This window comes from Zootoca vivipara, chromosome 15, assembly GCF_965207765.1.
Source record: "Zootoca vivipara chromosome 15, rZooViv2.hap1.1, whole genome shotgun sequence".
NCBI classification, from domain to species: domain Eukaryota; kingdom Metazoa; phylum Chordata; class Lepidosauria; order Squamata; family Lacertidae; genus Zootoca; species Zootoca vivipara.
In genome coordinates, this window is record NC_142598.1 from 3665498 (window position 1) to 3686269 (window position 20772).

Sequence of the window (20772 nt, forward strand, 5' to 3'; positions counted from 1 at the left end):
GAGAAGGGCCAAACCCCAGGAAGGCACTACTGGTCTAGTCAAGCCAAGATTTGCTTACCTTTAGGGCCCTGAACTTTGACCTGGAGGGGTGCCACACCTGCCTTGCTGGTGTCAACCGTAAAGGACTGGGGGACATTGGCTCTGACAACACCAGGAGTCAGGCCAGGGCCTGAACATTTAACTTTAGATGAATCTATCACATCATGCACAGGCACTTTGAAGGGGCTCCCTATGGAGAGAGAGAGAGAGAGAGAGAGAGAGATGGGGGGAAAGTTGAATTTGAGCCCAGACACCACTTCAGGGTTTCAGGTAAAGCACACACTCCTTACATCAAATGCAGTTTTAAAAGAAGTCTCTTGCCTTTGAGTCCCGCCCACACTTGTGTTTCAGGAGGCCAACTTTACTTGTGGAATTCCTAACCAGCAAGTCCTATTTACAATGCAATTGCCTGTCTCTTTGATCTTCTAGGGGACTCAAGTGAAGCATACAATCATAAAACCATGGAATTGTAGAGTTGGAAGGGCCACAGGCAGCATGACCAAAGCTCAGCAATGATGGGAGTTGGGGAGTCACAAGTCCCCCACCCCTATGTGGCATGCCCTACGGTCCACAGTCTCTGATCCCACACTAAGCATTACACCATCCTGCTTGCCCAGCCCACTCCTGCTTTGCTGGAGATTGCTCAGAGGAGAGCTGACGAAGTGCACCAAGAGCGCAAAACAGAGATGGATACGAACTCGTTTTGCAGAATATTTAGGCGAAGGAACCCTGGGCAGCTTGAAATCTTGCTTTCATTATTATTTAGGTACCAGGAGAGTCTAATGGGACTATATGCCTCTCTTTTGGTTAGAAAGGCAGCCTAAATTTCCACCAGTGCCCTGCCCAGAACATAGAAAACACCAAAGTGGTGAAAAATCAAGAGCAACAATTTATTTGTGGAGCCAAGGGGAGAACAATCTTTTCCAGTCAGTGGGCCAGATCCTTAGGTCACCCAGTCCTTGTCAGCCATTTTGGCAGGTGCGCAGATGTCCATCACCTGATGTCACCATGGCAGCTGGCAATGAGTTTTCCTTTGCCCAAGCAGTGCAAAATCAAAGCACTTGGCCAAAGGCACAAAACATTGCAATCCCCAACAGCAATTCAGTCAAATCCCACTTTACCTGCCTCACACCAAATGCTGTATGTTGGCAGGAGAGCAGGACTCAGAAAACTATTGTGAGCCAAATTAGGACTCCTGCCAGGCCTCAGTAGGACCATGAGGCTCTTGACTGCTGGAGTAGCCTCCCTCTCCCTCTCTAGGGCCATGTATGCCAAGAGCGACAGAAGATACCTATGCATCAAGAACCACCCTCACCAACCTATAAATCAATTGCCCATGCCACTTCCTGCCACACACACAACCCAGCCCCAATCGGTACCTGGCACTTGGTGGCCACCATAAGTGACGTTGAGGTTGTAGGTGCCAGGTTCATAGGGAATGTATTCCACAGAACAGCTGCCATCTTTGTTGTCAGTGCATGACATCTTTGCTTCAGAGGGACCTTCAACAGCTAGGCCCAGTCCACCAGAACCAGCACCCCTGTAGTAGAAGAAGCCAATCAGCAAATCCAAGCCTGTGATAGTTGGGAGTCACCACAGACTCATGCCTCAGGCAAAGAAGATCGAGGAAGTGACCTAGGAAGCTCCTGTTCTAGCAACTTAGAAGTGCAGTGGAAGTTGTTTCCATTAAGAACAGTTCCGGGGTGGGCCATTGAGTCTTGTGTGGACTCTTTTAAAAAGCTAAAATCTCCACAGGCCAATGCATTTTAAAATTCACAGAGCAAGAAACCACTTTGGTTGCCTTAAGGATTAGTTGTGCCTTAACTATGCTATCTTGTTTTGTCTACTTAAGAGCCTGGGTGGCTGGATCAGACTACAGCCTGCCTAGTCCTATCTGTCCCTCCAACCAACCAACCAACCAACCATTATTTTGCTGCTTATCCTTTTAACACACTTTCTTGCCACTCTTTGGGCCACAAAGGGAGCAGATATGATGCAAAGGAATCCCAACTGAGACAGCATCTTTTCTTATGTTCTCACCACCTTTAGAAGTTAGAAGTGCTACTGCTAGGAGCCGACTTCATTTTCCAGGCTGCTTCTCCAACTAGCTCAGTGCTGCATTACTGTGACTGCAAAAAGCTGGCCAGGATCTCATCTCATTAAAGAGATGCTTTTCACTTATTACATTTGACACTTACCACATAAAAGCAACTAACTAAGATTCAAAACACTAAAATAAAACCTTTACTAAAGGTGCTTTGCCTGCAATATTATAAAAAGCACAAAACTTTTAATTTGCTTTACGCTTGCATATTGAAGCCCAGCATTCCTGCAAGATTCCTAGCAGTCACCAAGGTGATCCATTAGAGGGTGGCAGATGACGTCCTTCCTGCCCATTCCAGATGAGCACAGCTTCTTTTGGGGGCTGGGCTGCACCTCCCAAGGGAGCAGGCAAGATTGGCTAGCCAAACCAGGAGGTGATGCCTTTCTCAGGCCCTACCCTTAGCACAGCAATCCTTCTTGGTCTCTCTCCAGTTTTACCTGGTCTCCACCGTGAATTTGTTGGGCTTGTTGGTTGTCCCACTTTGGATGCCAGGACCATGCACTCGAACCCTTGTGGGGTCACATCCTTCTGTTACTGGCACCCGGAAGGGGCTGCTTGGCACAGGGCTGCCATTGTAAGTCACATCAATAGAGTGTACACCTGAAGAAGAAGAAGAAGAAGGGGGAAAGCTGGAGCTCGTGGGTGCTATGCCTCGAACTTCAAAGCCTATGCATTGCGGATGCCCTCCTGTGACCTCAGGTGTGTGCAGACTGGTGGCAACCAAGCTCACTCCTCCGGCACTATTCCTTTAATGCCTAGGCTCAAGCAGCCCAAGACATTTTGATATACGAGGCAAAAAGGTTTGATGGAGCACATGCTTAACAGCCATGATTAAAGAGCATGTGTGCATGCTACACACACATTTTCACTCTCCGCAGTTTCCAAAAAGGAGGTCACCTCATCTTGCCCAATGGTAGGGCCAGAAGTCTCAGGTAGCCAACACTGAAGACTGAACAACAGCTTTAATTGCCCATGAAACTGGGCACATTTCCAAAGCAAAACTGCCTGCGAGGCAAGTGCAGAAGAGGATCTTGGAAATCCACAGCCCCTCCATTAGGGTCTGCACCATCAGTACCAAGGGGGGCTCCCCACATCGTGAACACCCCTCCCTGCTGCTGCACAGCTCTCTCACCATCTTCATACGGAGTGTACTCCACATTGTAGGTCCCATCCCCGTTATCACGCACATAGCTTTCGGTTAGGTTTCCTGAGGGATTGGACACTCTCGTCTTGACATGAGGACCTCCAGCCTTATTCAGGGCTCGTGCATCTACGCTGAACTCTGTGGTGGCTTCACGGAATACACCTGGCGAACACAAGCAGGGTCAGAAGTCACGGAATACGGAAGGAGGCTGCACAACAGGACTCTCCTAACCCAGTCTCATTTTGCATCCTGTTTCATGAATGACCTTAGGCCCTACACTGTAACCAGCATCACCTGGGAAAGTAATTTGGAGTGTGGGTCTGAGCCAAAGTCCCAAGTCATTTGCATCCATCGCCAGAAGTATCCCCAGGCCAAATAAGACATCCTCAGGACAAGTTGGAGGCCATCACAGCCAAGCTTGGCCTGAAGGGTCTTCACCCCACCGCAATTACTCTCCTCCCTAACCTACAGCCCAAGTCCCTTATTATGAAGCCCCAGACTCAGGACAAAATGGTTTACCAGCATACTGTGCCCACTTGTCACCAGTATATAACAGGTTTTACTTTCTACCCCTTCTGTCTGTGAAGAAAATTTCTATAAGGATAATGCCTGGTGAAGTCTTAAGGAATCCCCAAGAGGTTGTTTAAAACTTCCAATGCCTCTGCCCTATAACTAGGGGGAAACAAAATTATTCCCAAATATACAGATGGGCAATTACGTTTTCCTCCTGCAGCTCAGGCAAGTCATGTAAATTCAAATTAGGCTGGCACAAATTTGTCACAGCAATTCCCTTTCCCCTCTCCAAACCCAAGCCATAAACTTCCTAGGACAGACTGCAGACTACTGCCAAGTCCCACTGGGACACTCTTCCGAGGAGAGGGCCCAGCCAGCCTCACCTTTGCCTTCTACTCCGGGCCCGTAGACTTTAACTCCAGACGTGTCCACAGCTGGTTCCACGTTGAGCTTGCTGGGGAAGTTCGGCACAGGCTGCCCACCATATTTGATTGTGATGGTGTAGACACCCGGGCAGAGTGGGATGTAAGTGATGGTGTAGGTGCCATCGCCGTTATCCCGCACATGGACCTCGGCCTGCGTGCCGCTTTCCGAAATGATCTCAATGGTGAGCTCTGCGCTGCCGGCACTGGAGCAGTCCACGCTGAACTCTCCCGCCTGCCCCACCGTGGCGTGCTCCAGCCCTGGCCCAGAACACTTCACTTTGGACGGATCAAAGCCAGGCGACACCTGGGCTTTGAAGGGAGAGCCCGGCACATGGGTGTCGGCAAAGAGGATATTGATGTTGTACTCGCCAGGCTCCGTGGGCAGGTAAGAGACGGAGCAGGTGCCATCTCCATTGTCCAGGCACTCGATCTTGGCCTCACAAGGGCCCTCCACAGTCAGGCCAAGGCCTCCGTTGCCAGCCCCTTTGGTGTCTATGGTAAAGGGGGCAGGAGCGCCAGCCAAGCCACCCTTCAGGCCTGGTCCATAGGCCTTCACCTGGGACAGGCCAAGGGCAGGGGGAACAAGGAAAGAGAAGACAGGCCTTTAAATAAAAAAGATTTATCAAGGCAAACCCCCCCCCCACCATCAAAAGGTGACTATTTGCTGCACCCAGATGAAGAGAAATGCTTTATAAATGGTCAACTTGCCCCTTCAGATCTATGCAGGGCCCTGAGTGACTGGTGGGCAGATCTCCATCTACTCTGGCAACCAAGTTAGCAGAGCGCTGAAAAGGGTCTAGTCCAGGAAGGATGGAGGAGACTGGGGCCCCTCTTCCAGGTGCCATTTGACTCCCAGCTCCTAGCAGTCCCATCAGCCAGCATGGCCAATGGTCAGGGATGATGGGACTTGGAGTCTTACAACATATGGAGGAGAACAGCAGGCTCCCCCACCCAGAAATTAGTCAGGACAGCCCCCACATCGACTCAAGTCTGCACTACTAGACAAGCCCTCCTTTTCAGGAAAGAAGATTGGATGGGCATTCAGGGTTTCTGGAAACTCAAGCACTGGTTTGCATAGGGAGATGATGCATCTCTCCTACTACGGCCACACATGCTCTTTATTAGGCACGTGCACCCACACAAATATTTAAGCCCCCCACCCACTGGAATAACCAACATCCACACCAAGTCAGATTAATCTAGACCAGGCATCCCCAAACTGCGGCCCTCCAGATGTTTTGGCCTACAACACCCATGATCCCTAGCTAACAGGACCAGTGGTCAGGCATGATGGGAATTGTAGTCCAAAACACCTGGAGGGCCGAAGTTTGGGGATGCCTGATCTAGACTCTTAAGGGCTTGCTGCCTGCATAATAGTGGTTTCCTGTCCACAGTGCCTCCGTATGCCCCCTAACCAGGCCCGCTTTGCCAGGTCTAAGTACATGAAATGGCTAGAGATTGCTGGCTAGGTCAGAATGTTATTGTACTGTGAAGTTACAAGAATGGAAGGTTTGAGGCAGGAAGAAAGAAAAGTCAATATTTAGGACAAAACAAATTCGTTTAGGAAAGACACTTCAAAAACAGGACACTCTGCGCATGCCCCATGAGACCACCACCACATACTTGCTGCAAGAAACCCCCCAGAGTTCTAGAACACAAGAGGTGGCAAGCAAGACAGCTGTTCTGCACCTCCACACAGAGACTATGAACCAGCCAACCAGCCCAATCCCTCTGCCACGTTAACTTTGGGAAGGGGGTTTGAGGAGCTCCTACCTTGGATGGGTTGGTGGGGGGTACAGCCTCCACAGGGAAGGGGCTGCCTGGGACTGGCACACCGTCATAGGTCACGTCTACTTCATAAGGCCCCTCTTCCCGGGGGATGAACTTCACTACGCTGTTGTCAGAGCTGAGGCCTGGCTCCACCTTGCAGGGCACAGGCTTGCTGGAGGGGCCTGTGATCTTGGCCGCCACCTTGCCTTGGCCACCAGCCCCCTTGGACTTGACGGTGAATTCCTGGTCCTTGCCCACTTCCACTTCTGCAAAAAAATGTGAGGGGGGTTAGGGTGGGGGGTGTTCATATGTGTGTGTGTGTGTGTGTGTGTCAGATCTTAAGTGTATTTGGCCCTTTGAATTAAAAAAAGAGGGGAGAGTTCCTCCTCTTCCGGGCCAAGTATTCCTACCCCCCCCCCAAGTCCACTGCTTTGCCTGCCCTATAGAGAGCATCTTAAGAATTCATAGAATCGTTGAGTTGGAAGAGACCACAAGGGCCATCCAGTCCAACCCCCTGCTGAGCAGGAAACACCATCAAAGCATTCCTGACATATGCCCCCGTCAAGCCTCCGCTTAAAGACCTCCAAAGAAGGAGACTCCACCACACTCCTTGGTAGCAAATTCCACTGCCGAACAGCTCTTACTGTCAGGAAGTTATTCCTAATGTTTAGGTGGAATCTTCTTTCTTGTAGCTTGAATCCATTGCTCCGTGTCCGCTTCTCTGGAGCAGCAGAAAACAATATTTCTCCCTCCTCCATATGACATCCTTTTATATATTTGAACATGGCTATCATATCATCCCTTAACCTTCTCTTCTCCAGGCTAAACATACCCAGCTCCCTAAGCCATTCCTCATAAGGCATCGTTTCCAGGCCTTTGAATTGCAAAGACAGAACCACCCACTAGATTCCTAGGTAGCGGTTTCCCAGATCTATGGCACCACTTCCTAAGGCCTAGAGAAGGTGACAATACTTTGTGGCTGGAGTTAAGTTGCGGGGAGGGAGAAATACTGCCATGACCAATGTTTCCTGAAAAAAACAAAGACCTTGGAGTGCTTCCAATCATTTGGCCCTGGCAGGTCTCCAGGAAGCAAATATTTTTTTAATCTAGCGGCCACTTGGGAGGCATCTAAAAATGGGGAATTTTCCCATCATGGTCTGACCTCCATAGAACCCCAAAACCTTTTTCCCCCCTGGGGGGGGCGTGTAGTAAATGATTGCCTGTGTGACAAAATGCCTCCACAAGACCAGTTTAAAGCTTCTTGATGTTGGTAGCACAGATGGGTTGACAGGGATTCTTATTGTGTGGAGGCTCTGCCACATGGCATGGGGAGGAATGCACACACAACCCATAGCGCAGAAACTGCAATGTGTCAAGGGGGAGGGTGGAGATGGGCAGGAGGATAATGCTACTGCAATAGCACAGAATCATTCTGCAGACTCGCTCAGCTGCCACTCAAAACACCGTTGCATTGAGCTTCACCCTTAACATGCAGCTGGCTTGCTAGTCCTGCCACAACAGGCAACATCACGGGAGGTGCATTTGCTAGGACCAAGGGGAAATCGCCCAACCCCCCTTGTTATTTCTGCTATTGCCAGGAGGTGTGGTGTTAATGTAATCTTGGTCTATTTATAGCACTGCAATTATGGGTTTTGTACATTATTGTATTTGCCATTGTGATTGTCTTTCGCTATGAAATTGTTCTTGTGACAACTGATTTTGAGATGCATTCCTGTTTCCTGGACTGCGAAAGCTGCTTTGATTTTTTTTGTAGGAGGGAAGCATACAAATAAAATTGTCGCTGCTTCACATCACAGGCTGGTGAAGAGGATGATGGCAGCTGGGTTGGCAAAAATGCAGCTCATTGAAACCCCAGGGCAAGTTCTAATGGATGGGATGCTGCTGTTTGTAGGCAGGGGGAGAGGGTGCAGATGAGAACCAGGAGTGCTAGATGTGCTAGAACTCTGTGTTTTATTTAAGTGCAATGTGATTTGGCCCGAAGACTCAGGAAAGGTCCTACTCTAGTTTTTATGGCTGTAAAAGTACATTTGCAAAAGTGAGTATGCTTGAAGGACAATGCCTCCTGGAACTCATAAACCCCAGACAGCAAGCAACAGAGAAAAACTAGTCTATATTTGCTCTGGAAAAATTGCAGGCCTGCAAAACCCTATTAATGCAAGACTTCTCAATGTGGGCATTTCTTTTGAGCTGCCAGAATCTGCTTTGCAGGGTCCAAAACCTCCCAAGGGATGCTGGAACAGATGGGCTCTTGGTCTGATCCCAGAAGGCTTTACCAGCCAGCTGCGAACATTGGCTGTATTGTAATCCTCAGGGATTATCTTGACATGGCCAATCTACTTCAGACAAGCCAATGACTGCAGAGAAGCAGAGTAGACATTTAAGTGTGTGATAGATATTTTTTTATATATCTTATTATATATATATATATATATATATATATATATATATATATATATATATAATATAGGTGGTTGTTGTTTTTTTAAAAAAAGAAACCCAACAAGGGTTGCGTAAAGAGCAGCTGTACAGTTCAGGCACCACTCTCCTCCACATCTGGTGCCCTCCAGATGTTTTGGACTACAACATGGCTCAGCTCAAGCGCATTGTAGTTGAAAACATATGGAAAACACCAAGTTGGGGGGAGACTGAACTAGTTCAACTCAATCTTCATTTGAAAGGAAGGGGGCAGAGACAAGCTAACTAATTTAAGGGTGGGTTTAGATAAAATTATAACTTGCATGAACATGATACCTTTATTAGAGCTCTCTTACATTAGTCCCAAATTTGACTCTTGTGGTGCTTTTATAAAATTAGGCTTACTCTAATGAGCAAAGGCATTTTTTTCATTTTAAAGACATTTTCTTTGGGTATACCAGCCAAGAAAGACCACAGCTTGAAATTTTGAACAGATGAAATAATAGTCACAGAGGCATGCAGTGATGCAACCAGAGCCAGGATGACTTCACAAAGAGTCTGTCCTGTTACTGCTGCAAAAGTATTTTAATTAGCTATGGCAACTTTGGTCCAAAAAGCAAAAGCCAGCCAGTTGCCTAAAGCGGCCCAACCTGGTCACCTAAAGGAGATGCTGATCCAAAACAGTCATTTACAAGCCCGCCCAACTAATTTTCATAGGTGCAGGATTTGTTTGTATTCTGCACACATATGCTAGAACAGGGGTCCCCAAACTTATCTCGCCGAGGGCCGGTGCCCCCAGCGCTGATTGTGCTGCGGGCCGGAGCGCGCAGAAGTGTGTGCCCATATGCGTGCGCACACATGATTTCCAGCGCACTTTGAGGTCGCCAGCTCACCGGAAATAGTTTGTGCGCATGCACTTCCTCGGGCCTGGAAGTGCGCCGGAAATGACGCTTGCGCATGCGCACAAGCTATTTCCGATGCTCCGGGGACCTGGAAGTGGGCAGCTGCAGCGTGCCGTTAAGAGCGGGTGGGAGCAGCAGGGTCACCGGGGGCCGCATAAAAGAGCCTCGCAGGCCGCATCCAGCCCCCGGGCCTTAGTTTGGGGAAGCCTGTGCTAGAAGGCTGCATAATTTTGCACTGGTTGCAGAACTGAGACATCCTGAGTATCTGATTTGGTTTGGAGCATGGATGAGAAACCTGGTGTTCTCCAGATGTTGCTGGACTCCAGTTCCCATTAGCCCCAACTGGCACGGTCAATGGTCAGGGATATAAGGGAGTTGTCTGAGAAAATCTGGAGATCCATATGCCTGTTTTAGAAGCAGGTTTCTAGCCCTCATGCTGGCCAAAAGTATGCTATAATGATGTCATAAATGCTAGATGAAGAGTGGTTAGAGGTCAACACTGTATGTAGCTCATCACCCTTTCCCAGGATCAGTGGCGGAGGAAGCCGCTGCGTCACCCGGGGCGGCAAATTGCTGTGCACCCGGGGGGGGGGCATCACTCGTAGTGCGCATGCATCGCAACGTAATTACGCAATTGTTGCTACGTAACAAAGCTGCGCATGCATGCTATGTGGAGGGGGATCGCGCGCCCCCCCCGCAACTCCAAAGCCCAAACTCCAGGTAGAAAACCTCACTCGGTGCGGCAGGCAGGTGCCACCCTGGGACTGGAGGGGGGTGATAGTCCGCTCCCACACCCCCACCCTCCGCGACTCCCAAGCAGGCTTTTTACTAGGAGGCTGGAGGCTCGGCACCAACTGCCACCCCCACCCAGAGTGGAACCCCGGGGTGAAATGCCCCCCTTGCTACGCCCATGTCCAGGATTAGCAAAAGGCAGATTCAGGCACTGCTGTGTCCAGCATTTAAGTCACTGGGATACATACTGTCGCCAAGTCCAGAGATCTTGATCTTGCCGAGGTCCAGGGTGGGTGCCACTCCCACGTTGAAAGGGCTTTTGGGGATGTGGTCTCCTCCATATGTAACATTCACTCCAATGTTACCCTGAAAGCCAAGAACCATGACTTGTCATCACTTAGAGACACCATTTTTGAGCGATAAAGAGACGGCCTTCTCCCGCCCTCATCCTGCCAACTCCAAGCCACAGCCAAATCTAGTTTGTAACCTGAGTAGGTTTTAAAGCCTACTTTAATTCAGGCTGTAAGCCTGTATCTGGACAGCAACACCTTCTGACACTTAGCAAGGGCTCTTCCACAGGAAAAAAAAAGACCTTGCATACAGCACATCCAGGACAAGGCTAGGCTAGAACACCAACCCTACATGCAAGCCACAAACCAGCCTATTTGCCTAAAGCTGCCACTCGAGGTTCCTCCTCCTTTGGCTCTTATTAGAGTTTGAAGATACCAAATCCTAGCCGGCTTTGTGTATACTGGGATGAAGTCTGCTACTGACCAAGAAATCTTGCTTCAGGTATAAGAGCCCTTAAGGTCCCACATCTCCTTCCCAATCACTCACCTGCTGCACAGGGGTATATTTGACAGTGTAAGTGTTGTCATGGTGGTCAATTATTTCAGAGTCTCTAACAGCCTCTCCTTTGGCCGGGCCAGTGAACTGGACATCCAGCTTAGCCTTGCCAGCTGCCTTTGTGTTGACTGTGAAGTAGGTTGGTTTGCCTATCTCCACACCTGTAGTGAAGGGAGGTGAAAGTTAAACAACTTTTCTAATAAGCTCCTTATCACAATGCTTACCAGAATCCCCCCACCCCAATCATCCAGTTTAGGACATAAACCATTTGCCCAGAGCCACCTCTTGCCTAGGTTTGAGTTCTACCCATTTTGCAAATTGGGACACTCAATAAAATGCTTTTGTCAGCTGCCTTCAGCTGTCCATACTAGAGGCTCAGTATTCCCATTTCCTTCCTCACACTGTCCACTCTTGACCTCCTGCTTCCAAAGGGGTGGTTGAGGAGTTCTGCCTAAGAGATGGGACAACACTGGAGAGAGAACGCCCTTGGAAGTCCTCTCCTCATAAACTTGGGATAACCTTTGGATAGCAGAGGAAGGAAGGCCTGTAACCCAACCACAGCCCCTTCCCCACCATGTGACCTCCTGGGAGTATTCCCAATAATCCCTGGTTACTCGCAGGATCCTATCAGTGTGGGAGGGAGGGGAAGAAATGCTCCTCAAGAAGTACTGAGGACTAACAAAGCCCCATCCCACCAAGGGTTGGTAAATCATGCCCCCACTATTTGGCAGTCCATGACACAAGCACCGTCCTGGATCCAGAGACACCCACACCCCTGCACAAATCTTAAGAAAAACAGGCACCTTTGGGGAAAATTTTAGTCATCCTTGCTCTAGTTTAGGCTCTGCTCCAAGGATCCCAATGCCCAGCCATACAGTTCATCCCCAATTCACCCCCATTTACAGAACATCCCCCGGCTCACCACTCCTGTTGAGTCCAGGTCCCTCTGCCTTGACTTTGCTGGCATCATGTGAGGGATCCACTTTGATTCTGATGGGGCTGGTGGGGGTGGCCTGCAGATGAACACGAATCAAGTGAAAACACTGTGCTTCCTACACCCTTTTGGCCCCCTCCCACCCCCACCCTTCTGCAGTAAGAGGAGGAGCTCTTACCTGGTCAGCAAAAAGCACCATAATGGTGTAGCTGCCAGCACCGCGGGGTGTGTACTTGACTGTGAAGGTGTCATTGTCATTCCGAATGATGTCAAAGTCTATGTCTGCCTCTGCTGGGCCCACAACGCCTGGTGCACACTTGATGCCGATGCTCACGTCACCTTTTAAGAAGGGGAAAGTGGGGAGCGAGACAGCTGCTTTATTGTGGCCTTCCCAAAGGTGCAGCACAGAGATGGGGAACCTGTGACCCCCCCAGATGGCATTTAACTTCCACTCCCATCAGCCCCAATCAAAACAGCTAGGGGTCAGGGAAGATGGGAGTTGTAGTCCAACACCACCATCTGGAGGATCATGAGGTCCCTGTTCCTGGTGTAGCAGGTCTCTAATCCTGAAGGCAACAGGTGGGTACTCAAGTAACACCTAGCTACTGACTGGCTCCAAAGGTTTGCAGCTGGAGTGGAAAGCAGGGGATCATCATTATCATTCCTGGCCTCTGATGGAGACGCAGTGTGAGATCATGACCTAAGGCAGTAGTACTATGAAACCTTGACCTGAAGGTGAGCCCTATTGAACACAATAGGAAGTGATTCCAAGTAGTTTCAGGAGTCCACTGAAGTAGAGAGAAAGGGTCTTCATGACCAGGTTTCAGCTTGGCAACCGAGGCCAGCATTCTGTCAATTGTCTTCAATTGGGGGGAAAACCAACCAGTTTTAATCCTATAGCATCCAGGCTTGCTGGGGTGTGATTTCTGCAAGGGAGGGGTATAGGTTTCTTGGCATCCTCCCCAAACTGTAATGCCCAGAACCCTTTAGGAAAATCACAACTGTCAAAATGACAGCAAAGAAAACCCAGCAAGCCATACATGTCCATGGAGTGGGTAAATAACTGAAGGCACTTCTAGCTTCATATGCAACAATGCCCTTGTTGTCTCTCATGGACAGAGGAGCAGCCAGCAATTAACAGGGGAGAGGCCTTGAGGGAAAGAGAATGATGATAAAAACAAACAAGGACTGCTCATCTCATTGCCGATGACTGTTTAGGGACACACTTAAACAGTATTAGAGAGCGGCCTGACTCGGATCTAATGCAAGACAATACTGAAGGAAGTTTGGCTATTATTTAGCGTTGACATTGAAACAGACAAGGAACAGTTGACAGCTGTTGCTCCACGTTTGCAGGCCACTGTAGCCAGAAGGTGAATGCTGAGCAGGAAGCAAAAGCAGATGCTTGGAAGCCTTAAAGCAGGCACCCCCAAACTTCAGCCCTCCAGATGTTTTGGACTACGATTCCCATCTTCCCCGACCACTGATCCTGTTAGCTAGGGATCATGGGAGGTGTAGGCCAAAACATCTGGAGGGCCGCAGTTTGGGGGTGCCTGCCTTAAAGCCATGGTTTGGTTGGCCCAAGCCAGGGGTGTAGTGTGGGTGTGCCAGGGGTGCCATGGCCCCAGGTGCACAATTTTTGACCTCAGTGCTTCCTGCCACATCAGCTGGCCAGGATCCCCCCTACGCAGGCAGACAGGCAAGTGTCTCAATGGCTTTGCTCTGGTGGCATTGGTGGTGAGGGTTGGGCTGGCATGCGCTCACCCCAGGCACTGGCAACCCACGCTATGCCACTGGTCCAAGCACAAAAGTGTGTGTGTGTGTGTGTTGGGGGTCAGGAGAAGCATGGCTCTTCCCTTTCTCCTTGCTTTCCACCTTACTCCTCCCTCTCCCTGCATTGTAGGATGCCTAGCCCTGGAAAGCCCTCCCAATTACAGGAACTCTAAAGGGTCAAAGCTTCTAAACATTAAATGAGGCAGTAAGCAACAGCTACTAGAATACAAAAGGATTTGCTGAACTGGGCAATAAAGAAGGGAGCGGCTGATCTCTACAGAGGGAGCAGGAACAGATTGCACAAATGTCTATTGTTTCCTTAGCTGTCAGCAGAAGAAGAGGGAGGAAGACCAAGGGCAACCCCTTCATTAAAAAGTATTATCAGTGCCACTTTATGGAAGAAGAAGTTTCTTCTCTACTCCCACTTAACTGACAATCCCCACCCCTTGCTGCTGCTGCTGGTAGATGTTATCATTATTAATTACTTGTAAGCCCACCCATCTGTCTGGGTTTCTCCAGCCCCTCCAACAGACTATGAAGAACACACGATGCAGCAGGCAAACTCTGATGTGAAGTGCAACATCCTCTCTCCCCAATAGCAGGCAACATGTACAATGAATGACAAGCCGCTTATGGGGCCAGAAGGGCAGGTGCTTCCAACATGGACACTCCACTAAGCCATTGGGGGCTAAAGCCACTGGGATACATTTTAGAGGAGTCTCAAAAAAGGTAAAAATATACACAGAAGGGTAGCAGCGCCAGCTTGTTGGGAACAAGTACAACAAAGTCTTGTGATAGTCTTTAGAAAGGCAGACAAATTCATTATGGCATAAGCTTTTGTGGCCTCAAAGCATGAAAGTGAATGGGTTTCAACTGACAGAATTTGTTACAGAGACTCTTGTTTTGCTATTTTAAAAGGTAGAGGCTGTAGTAAGGCCAAAGACAAGGACCTGGTAAAGCTCATTAGGGCTCGGTTCCAGTTGCAGTTGTCCGCACACAAAGAAAAGTAGTGCAAAGTCAGGAAACCACCACTCAACAAGGCAGAGGGCTGCATCCTGAGCCCTGGGAAGGGAGCATCCCAGGACCCTCCTGCGACCTTCCCTGATCCTGGTAAGCAAGAAAAACCAGCTGGGCGGGGGGGGGGAGAGAATAAATAAACAAAATGGAGACAGTGGGGTACTGGGAAGTTTGCCCTGCTCTCTATTTATTTATTCTCTGCATGTGTTACAATTGTGTATGTAATGTGAGCGTAAGTTGTGGGTCTCCATTCTAGGGCAGTGGGCCAGAGCAAGCCCCCTGCAGTTCTGTCACACAGTGTCTACCCCCCTCCCCAGAATGGAGCACCCTCCGAGCTTCCCCCTCCAGCTCTGTTGGGGTGGTGGGGGCACCAACAGAAGACAACTAGCTTATCAGAGCTGTGCTTCCAGCATGACCAGTCCTGACCTGGGGCTTCTTGGTCTGGATTCCGGGTGACAGAAGCCCTTCTAGACTCACCCTGCCCAGCTTCTGCACAGTCCACTGTGAAGTAGGTTGGCTCGTGAGCCTTCAGGCCAGTCTTTGCCACACCTGGACCATACACTTTCACTTTGTTAGGGTGGCTGCCAGCGCCAACGTTGACCTAGAGTGAGAGAGACAGAAAAACAATGTGATGCAACATGAGATTAGTAATAAAAAAAAATCTACACAATAAGCACACCAGCCCAGTAAGACCCTGCACACAGACAGCTATAGTCTACACCTGACCTAGCTATCTGCTTGCAAGGGAAAATAAGTTTATTAATCTACTTGATAAGGGAAAGACACAAAGAATCACAAAGTTGGAAGGGTCCCTGAGGGTCATCTAGTCCAACCCTCTGCAATGCAGGAATATGCAACCTTAGTGTTATCAGCACCGTGCTCTAACCAACTAAGCTATCCATCTATCTTTTGCTCTCAGAGTGTGATTTGGGGGTAGGGTGGAATGCAGAGATCACCAACCCTGTAGGGACTGTTGGGGATGTTGACTCCGCCCCATGACACCATGGCCGTGTGCTTTACGGGCTTCTTGGGCAGGTAGGAGCAGCTGTAGGTGCCATTGCCATTGTCCTTCACAGAGACATCCACAGGGGATCCTTCAGAGTCCTGCAACAGAGAAACAAAAACGGGAGCAGCTTAGCACCCAGCACACTTCCCTAGAAGTCCTCTGTCGTAGGATCAGCATCCTGGAAGCCTCTTCTCCCATTCTTCACAGCGACAGCACAAGATAAAGCTATGCCCCCTCTATAGCACAAGTGTCAAGTCTCACCTGTACTTGCACCTTGAGAGGAGCCTTTCCACCACTCTTGGCATCTACCGTGAACTCAGCTGGCTTGTTGACCGCAACGCCCGTTTTCTCCAAGCCTGGACCATGGGCTTTGACCTGGAGAGGGGTTGGAAGAGAGGTTTGAACTCCAAAGCAACTTCTGCACAGATAGAACACACTGCACTGGTCATAAAGGTTTACAGCTAAAAAACAGTGAGAGGGGGTCCCTTCACTCAGCAGGAGTGGCTGGAGCATGGACACAACACGAGATTGCGAGAGCTGTGCCAAGCACACAACTCCATGCTGGAAATGTTTTTTTGGGACGCTACTCCCATTTAGCTCAAGCTAATCTTGCCCAATCCCCATCTGGAGTACTTGGTGGCGGGGAGAAGGGCAGCAGAACCCCACTGGCTGACAGCAAATCAAAATAAGTTTGGATTGCCAAAAGGGACAATGTGCTTGAAGACTACCATTGCCACTCCTCAACCAGAAGCACCACTCAACCCTCCCCTTAACTGTGACCTCCAACTACCCTAAGCTCTTCCACAGTCATAAGGCCTAGAACCTTTACACCCAAGACCAGCTTTCCAATAATGCACATGCTCACACCAGGAAGAGCAGTTGGCAAGACACCCCCTCCAGATGTGGCCGTGACGAGCTCTCAAGCCACCAACATGGACCAGTTACTGGTTCTCAGTTCCGCTTCCCTCATAGCATGACACACAGATACACAAGAGTGCCAGGATGCACCATCCCAAAGGGAGCCTCCTGCATGCAGACACTTACCTTCTCTGGGTAGAAGTCCTTGGGAGCAGCTTTGATTTCTGCCATGAAGGGGCTGAGCTTGATGTCTTCATTGTTGCAGAGCACGTGGACTGCATATTCGCCTGGCTCCTGGGGCCAATAGCGCACGTTGCAGGAGCCATCGCCCTTGTCGTCACACTCAATCTTGGCCTGCGAGGGACCCTCCACCGAGAAGCCTGCCAGGAGCACATGCAGAACCAGGCATTAGCTCACAGTTAAACAGACACTCGGAAATGCCTCTCCCGGCCACTGGACAACAGTTACGTTATCCTAGAGACTTCAGCTGCTTGTATTTAGCTGATAGCTTTGGTGTCTAAGGCTGACTACTAATCCTACAAGGGTTCTGAAGGCTGCTTAGAACCAAATGAAAGTCATTTAAACCATTTTTGAATACACAGACAAGGTAAAAGTAAAAAAGGTGGCTAAACAAAGCTGGTGACTTCAGCTGAAGGGGCAGGTGGGCTTCCTCAGGCAATGAGATCCCAGGAAAGGATGTTACTGGTACAGAGACTGTCCCTTTCCCCTGAACACCAAGTCATACTGTCCAGGAACCCGGAGCCTCCATATAGTGTCAAGGCCAATGCTGACTGAGAAGTGCGTCCTTCAGAAATCTGTTTGAGCTTTGGAGCCATCTAAGCTAGAAGGCCACCAACACCATGGCAATGAATTCCCCAAGTCAGTTACGCATTGCGCAAACACCAATGCCACAAACGCCAAGCCACTTCCGGTCCTCTCCCAACTTTGCCGGTTACCTAGTGTGCCAACGTCATCACCAATGGCTTCCACCACGAAATCAGCAGACTTGCCAACCACGCCTCCTTCCAAGCCTGGCCCCCAGGCCCGCACCTTCTGGTTTGTACATTCTGTTCCCACTTTTACCTCAAACGGGCTAAAAAAAAAAGTGGGGAGGGGAATAAAAAATGTTTATGTTTGATCTCAGCCTTAAGATAAAGTGGGTTAGGACCAGATGGAACTCCTATCTTCAATGGATAACAACTACTGGACCAGAAGACATTTAGTGGAAATTAAAGACATTGTGCCCGTGGCTGAGGACAACTGTTTGAACCCTTCCAATGGATTATGGGTGGGGGAGGGGGTGGGAAGGGAAAGGGAAAATGGTACGGGAAATTAAAAATTGGAAGGAGAGAATATAATGTATGTAAAAATTCTCGTACCTCAATAAAAATCTTTTTTAAAAAAAGATAAAGTGGGTTATTTTAACAGGCTGATTTGCTAAGGAAACTTGCCTGCTCCAGTTTGCTCCAGCAGTGCAGCTAGCACACTTGCAAGTCATCCCATGAGGAGGTATCAGACTGCAGAACAAGAAAGCTGCAGGAGGCCAGCCCTATCATTTGGTAGAGGGAGGGGCCAGCTGGTTTTGTGTGTCACAAAAGGACTGCAAATGGTTAATTTATTACAGCCATGTTGTACACTGCCAGCGAAAGGAGGAGTGGCCCCTTGTGGGATTTTCTGCCTCAGGTGCCAAAACAGCTTGGCTGGTTGAGCACTTAAGGCTTGGAGGCGGAGTCATCAATTGCTCCACTTAAGCAGCAAATGCCTTGGTCAGGCCCTGTGCACTATTGCTGTGATTGGACAGCCACCCATCCCCCCAAAAAACACAGGTCCCCAATTAACTCCTACCTAGTCTGTTTGCCTAGTTATAAATCTCTTGAGTAGCAGATTGTATTTGCCCCTCTCACCCCTCAGGGGACAGTGCAAAACAGGGTAACATCTGTAAGTCTACAGGCTGAAAGAGAACACTTATTCCCCAGAAAAGGACACATATTGTACCAATGCTAGATCTCCATCCCCTCTGGAAGCCAAGCCGGCTCTCCTGTTGGTTAATTGGAATCAAAGGCCCAATCTGCTCTGTTTTTAAGTGTATTTTACCTAGGATTTTAGTTGTGCGGTCTGTTTATTGTATTTATTTCTTACATTTATTAAATTTGTATACCACCCAGGTATGGTTCCCAGGGTGCTTCACAGCATGTTAGTTGCTTTTTTCATGGAAACTGGCCCAAAGTGAAATTATAAAGCAAAGATTTCAACCAAGTATAAAAAACCAAAACCAGGTCAGAACCCTAAAAACACATCAATAAGATATAAAAAGACAGGTCTAGAAGACGGGCAAGGAAGATGCAACAAATGGGCAGAAATAAAAGTTTTTACCTATTGCCATAAACTGAAAAAGAGGGTAACCAGGAACACCTCCCTGGGGAGAGCATTCCACAAGCAGGGAGCCACCACTGAAAAGGGCCATTCTCAAGTTGCCGCCCTCCAGACCTCCCCTGGGGGGGAGACATACTAAAAGGCATCAGAAATAAGGTGTTTGGAAACCTCTATTTAGTACTGAAAAGTAGTATCTAAATTATTATTCCAATATAAATGAAATGAAAACTCTACAGCTGAGACCATCAAGTTGAATGCTAGAAGGATCAAGGCAAGGAAGAGATTGAAGGCACCCCTATAACTCACTGTATCTTGCTGAGTCTCGGCAAGCATCCCCTCCCTCCTCTCTTTCAGATGGAAATAGTTCTTCCCCCCCCCCTTCCCCAGCCTTCCAGCTTCTTACCTGCGGGGGATGTGCTGCCCACCCCAAGTGATTGTGACTGTGTAGTTGCCAGGAACTGTGGGGTAGTATTCAAAACCATACACCCCATCACCCAGGTCCTTCTGCTTGACACGTTCCTCAAGTCCTTCTGTGGGAAGAGATTGCGGTGGTTGAGGGCGGAAGAAGCTTCACAACATACAGAAAAAGCCAAACAAAACCCATATACCTGCCAGTTACGTAGTCATACCTCGGGGTGCGTACGCTGCAGGTTGCGTACTTTCGGGTTAAGAACTGCGCGGCCCCGGAAGTGTTAACTTCTGGGTTCCGCCGCACGCGCAGAATCGTTCTGTGTGCTTCGTGCATGCGTGGAAGTGCAACTCGGCACCCCAAAACGGATTGAGTACACAACCCGAGATACCACTGTATTACCAAGGAAGATCATGCATGCATGTCTTCACCTGGAGGAAGATAAGCCAAGGAGTTCTTGCACATCATGTTTATCACAAGTCTCAGCGCAGCTCCCAGGGAGAGCTAGGGTCAAATGCCCACTGGGTCCATGAAGCACAGTGAATATACCTGATCTCAGTCACTATCCCAAAGTCTTCCTCCCAAATAGTAGAGGACAAAAAGGATTCAACTCTAATGCACACTATTCTGAGCACCCTGGAGGAAATGGAAGATAATACAATTGGGAATGCTGCCAAGAACAAGTATAGGTTGCCACTGGGAGTGCTTCATAGGTGGAAGAGCCTCTGTTCCGCATGCATGTTCAAATCCCAGCGTCTCCAGGGCTGGGGATGCCCTGTCTAAAGTCCTGGAGAGTCACTGCCCATCAGTTCAGACAAGGGGTGGGGAACCTCCGGCTCATGGGCGAAATCTGTCCCACCAGGCCATTTCCCCCAAACCACACTCACCTGCCCACACCTGATACCATATGTGATGTCAGGTGTGAGGCAGGTAAAGACTAAGCTAGGTTCCCTGCAGAAAGCACATCAGCTAATGTGCAGGGGGTTCGATCGCACTTGACCGCTATCTCTTTTCGCCCTTGCTGGTCAACTTTGACAGGTTTGCCCACAGGGTTTGGTCAAAGAGATTCCCCACCCCTGGCTGGACAATACTGAGCTAAAGGAACCAGCAGCTTCTTACCATCCTCACATTGGCAAGGAGTTGGGGCTGGTGGGTGGGACTCTGGTCTCTCTTCCCCCCCCCACCGCCCCGGTTTGCATTCAGTTCCCCCATCACACTTCTCTAGCAACTGCAGCCCTTTCTTACACCAAAGCCCCATGGAAGGGGCCTGGATCAAAACATTGACACACAGCTGCAACCAGCTTAAGTACAGCTTGCTTTTTGGCAACTCCAAAGAGTCCTGGATGTCGTAACATTATACCGCGCTCTGCTCCCCACCACTGACAACCCAGGCATCCCTTGAGGGCTCTTTGCAGGCTGGAGCCTCCAAGGAAATAAAATGCAGTCACATTCTCAAGATGTTATCTTCCAGCTGGGAGAGATCTTCAGCTC

General features: G+C 49.3%; 1 protein-coding gene across 4 annotated transcripts in view; it reads right to left on the reverse strand.

The window, feature by feature from the left end:
* Positions 1–20772, reverse strand: part of FLNA (filamin A) — an 87188-nt gene that overhangs the window by 34021 nt on the left and 32395 nt on the right. For all 4 annotated transcript variants that reach the window (XM_035097097.3, XM_035097094.3, XM_035097095.3 and 1 more), the window contains exons 11-26: positions 19276–19402; positions 17456–17592; positions 16686–16879; positions 15903–16016; positions 15596–15739; positions 15113–15236; positions 12024–12184; positions 11834–11924; positions 10903–11072; positions 10314–10431; positions 5999–6261; positions 4184–4781; positions 3276–3449; positions 2581–2743; positions 1419–1579; positions 59–229 (exon numbers count right to left, since the gene is read on the reverse strand). In XM_035097097.3, coding sequence (XP_034952988.2) covers positions 59–229; positions 1419–1579; positions 2581–2743; positions 3276–3449; positions 4184–4781; positions 5999–6261; positions 10314–10431; positions 10903–11072; positions 11834–11924; positions 12024–12184; positions 15113–15236; positions 15596–15739; positions 15903–16016; positions 16686–16879; positions 17456–17592; positions 19276–19402 — 2910 coding nt within the window. The remainder of the gene's footprint in view (positions 1–58; positions 230–1418; positions 1580–2580; positions 2744–3275; positions 3450–4183; positions 4782–5998; positions 6262–10313; positions 10432–10902; positions 11073–11833; positions 11925–12023; positions 12185–15112; positions 15237–15595; positions 15740–15902; positions 16017–16685; positions 16880–17455; positions 17593–19275; positions 19403–20772) is intronic.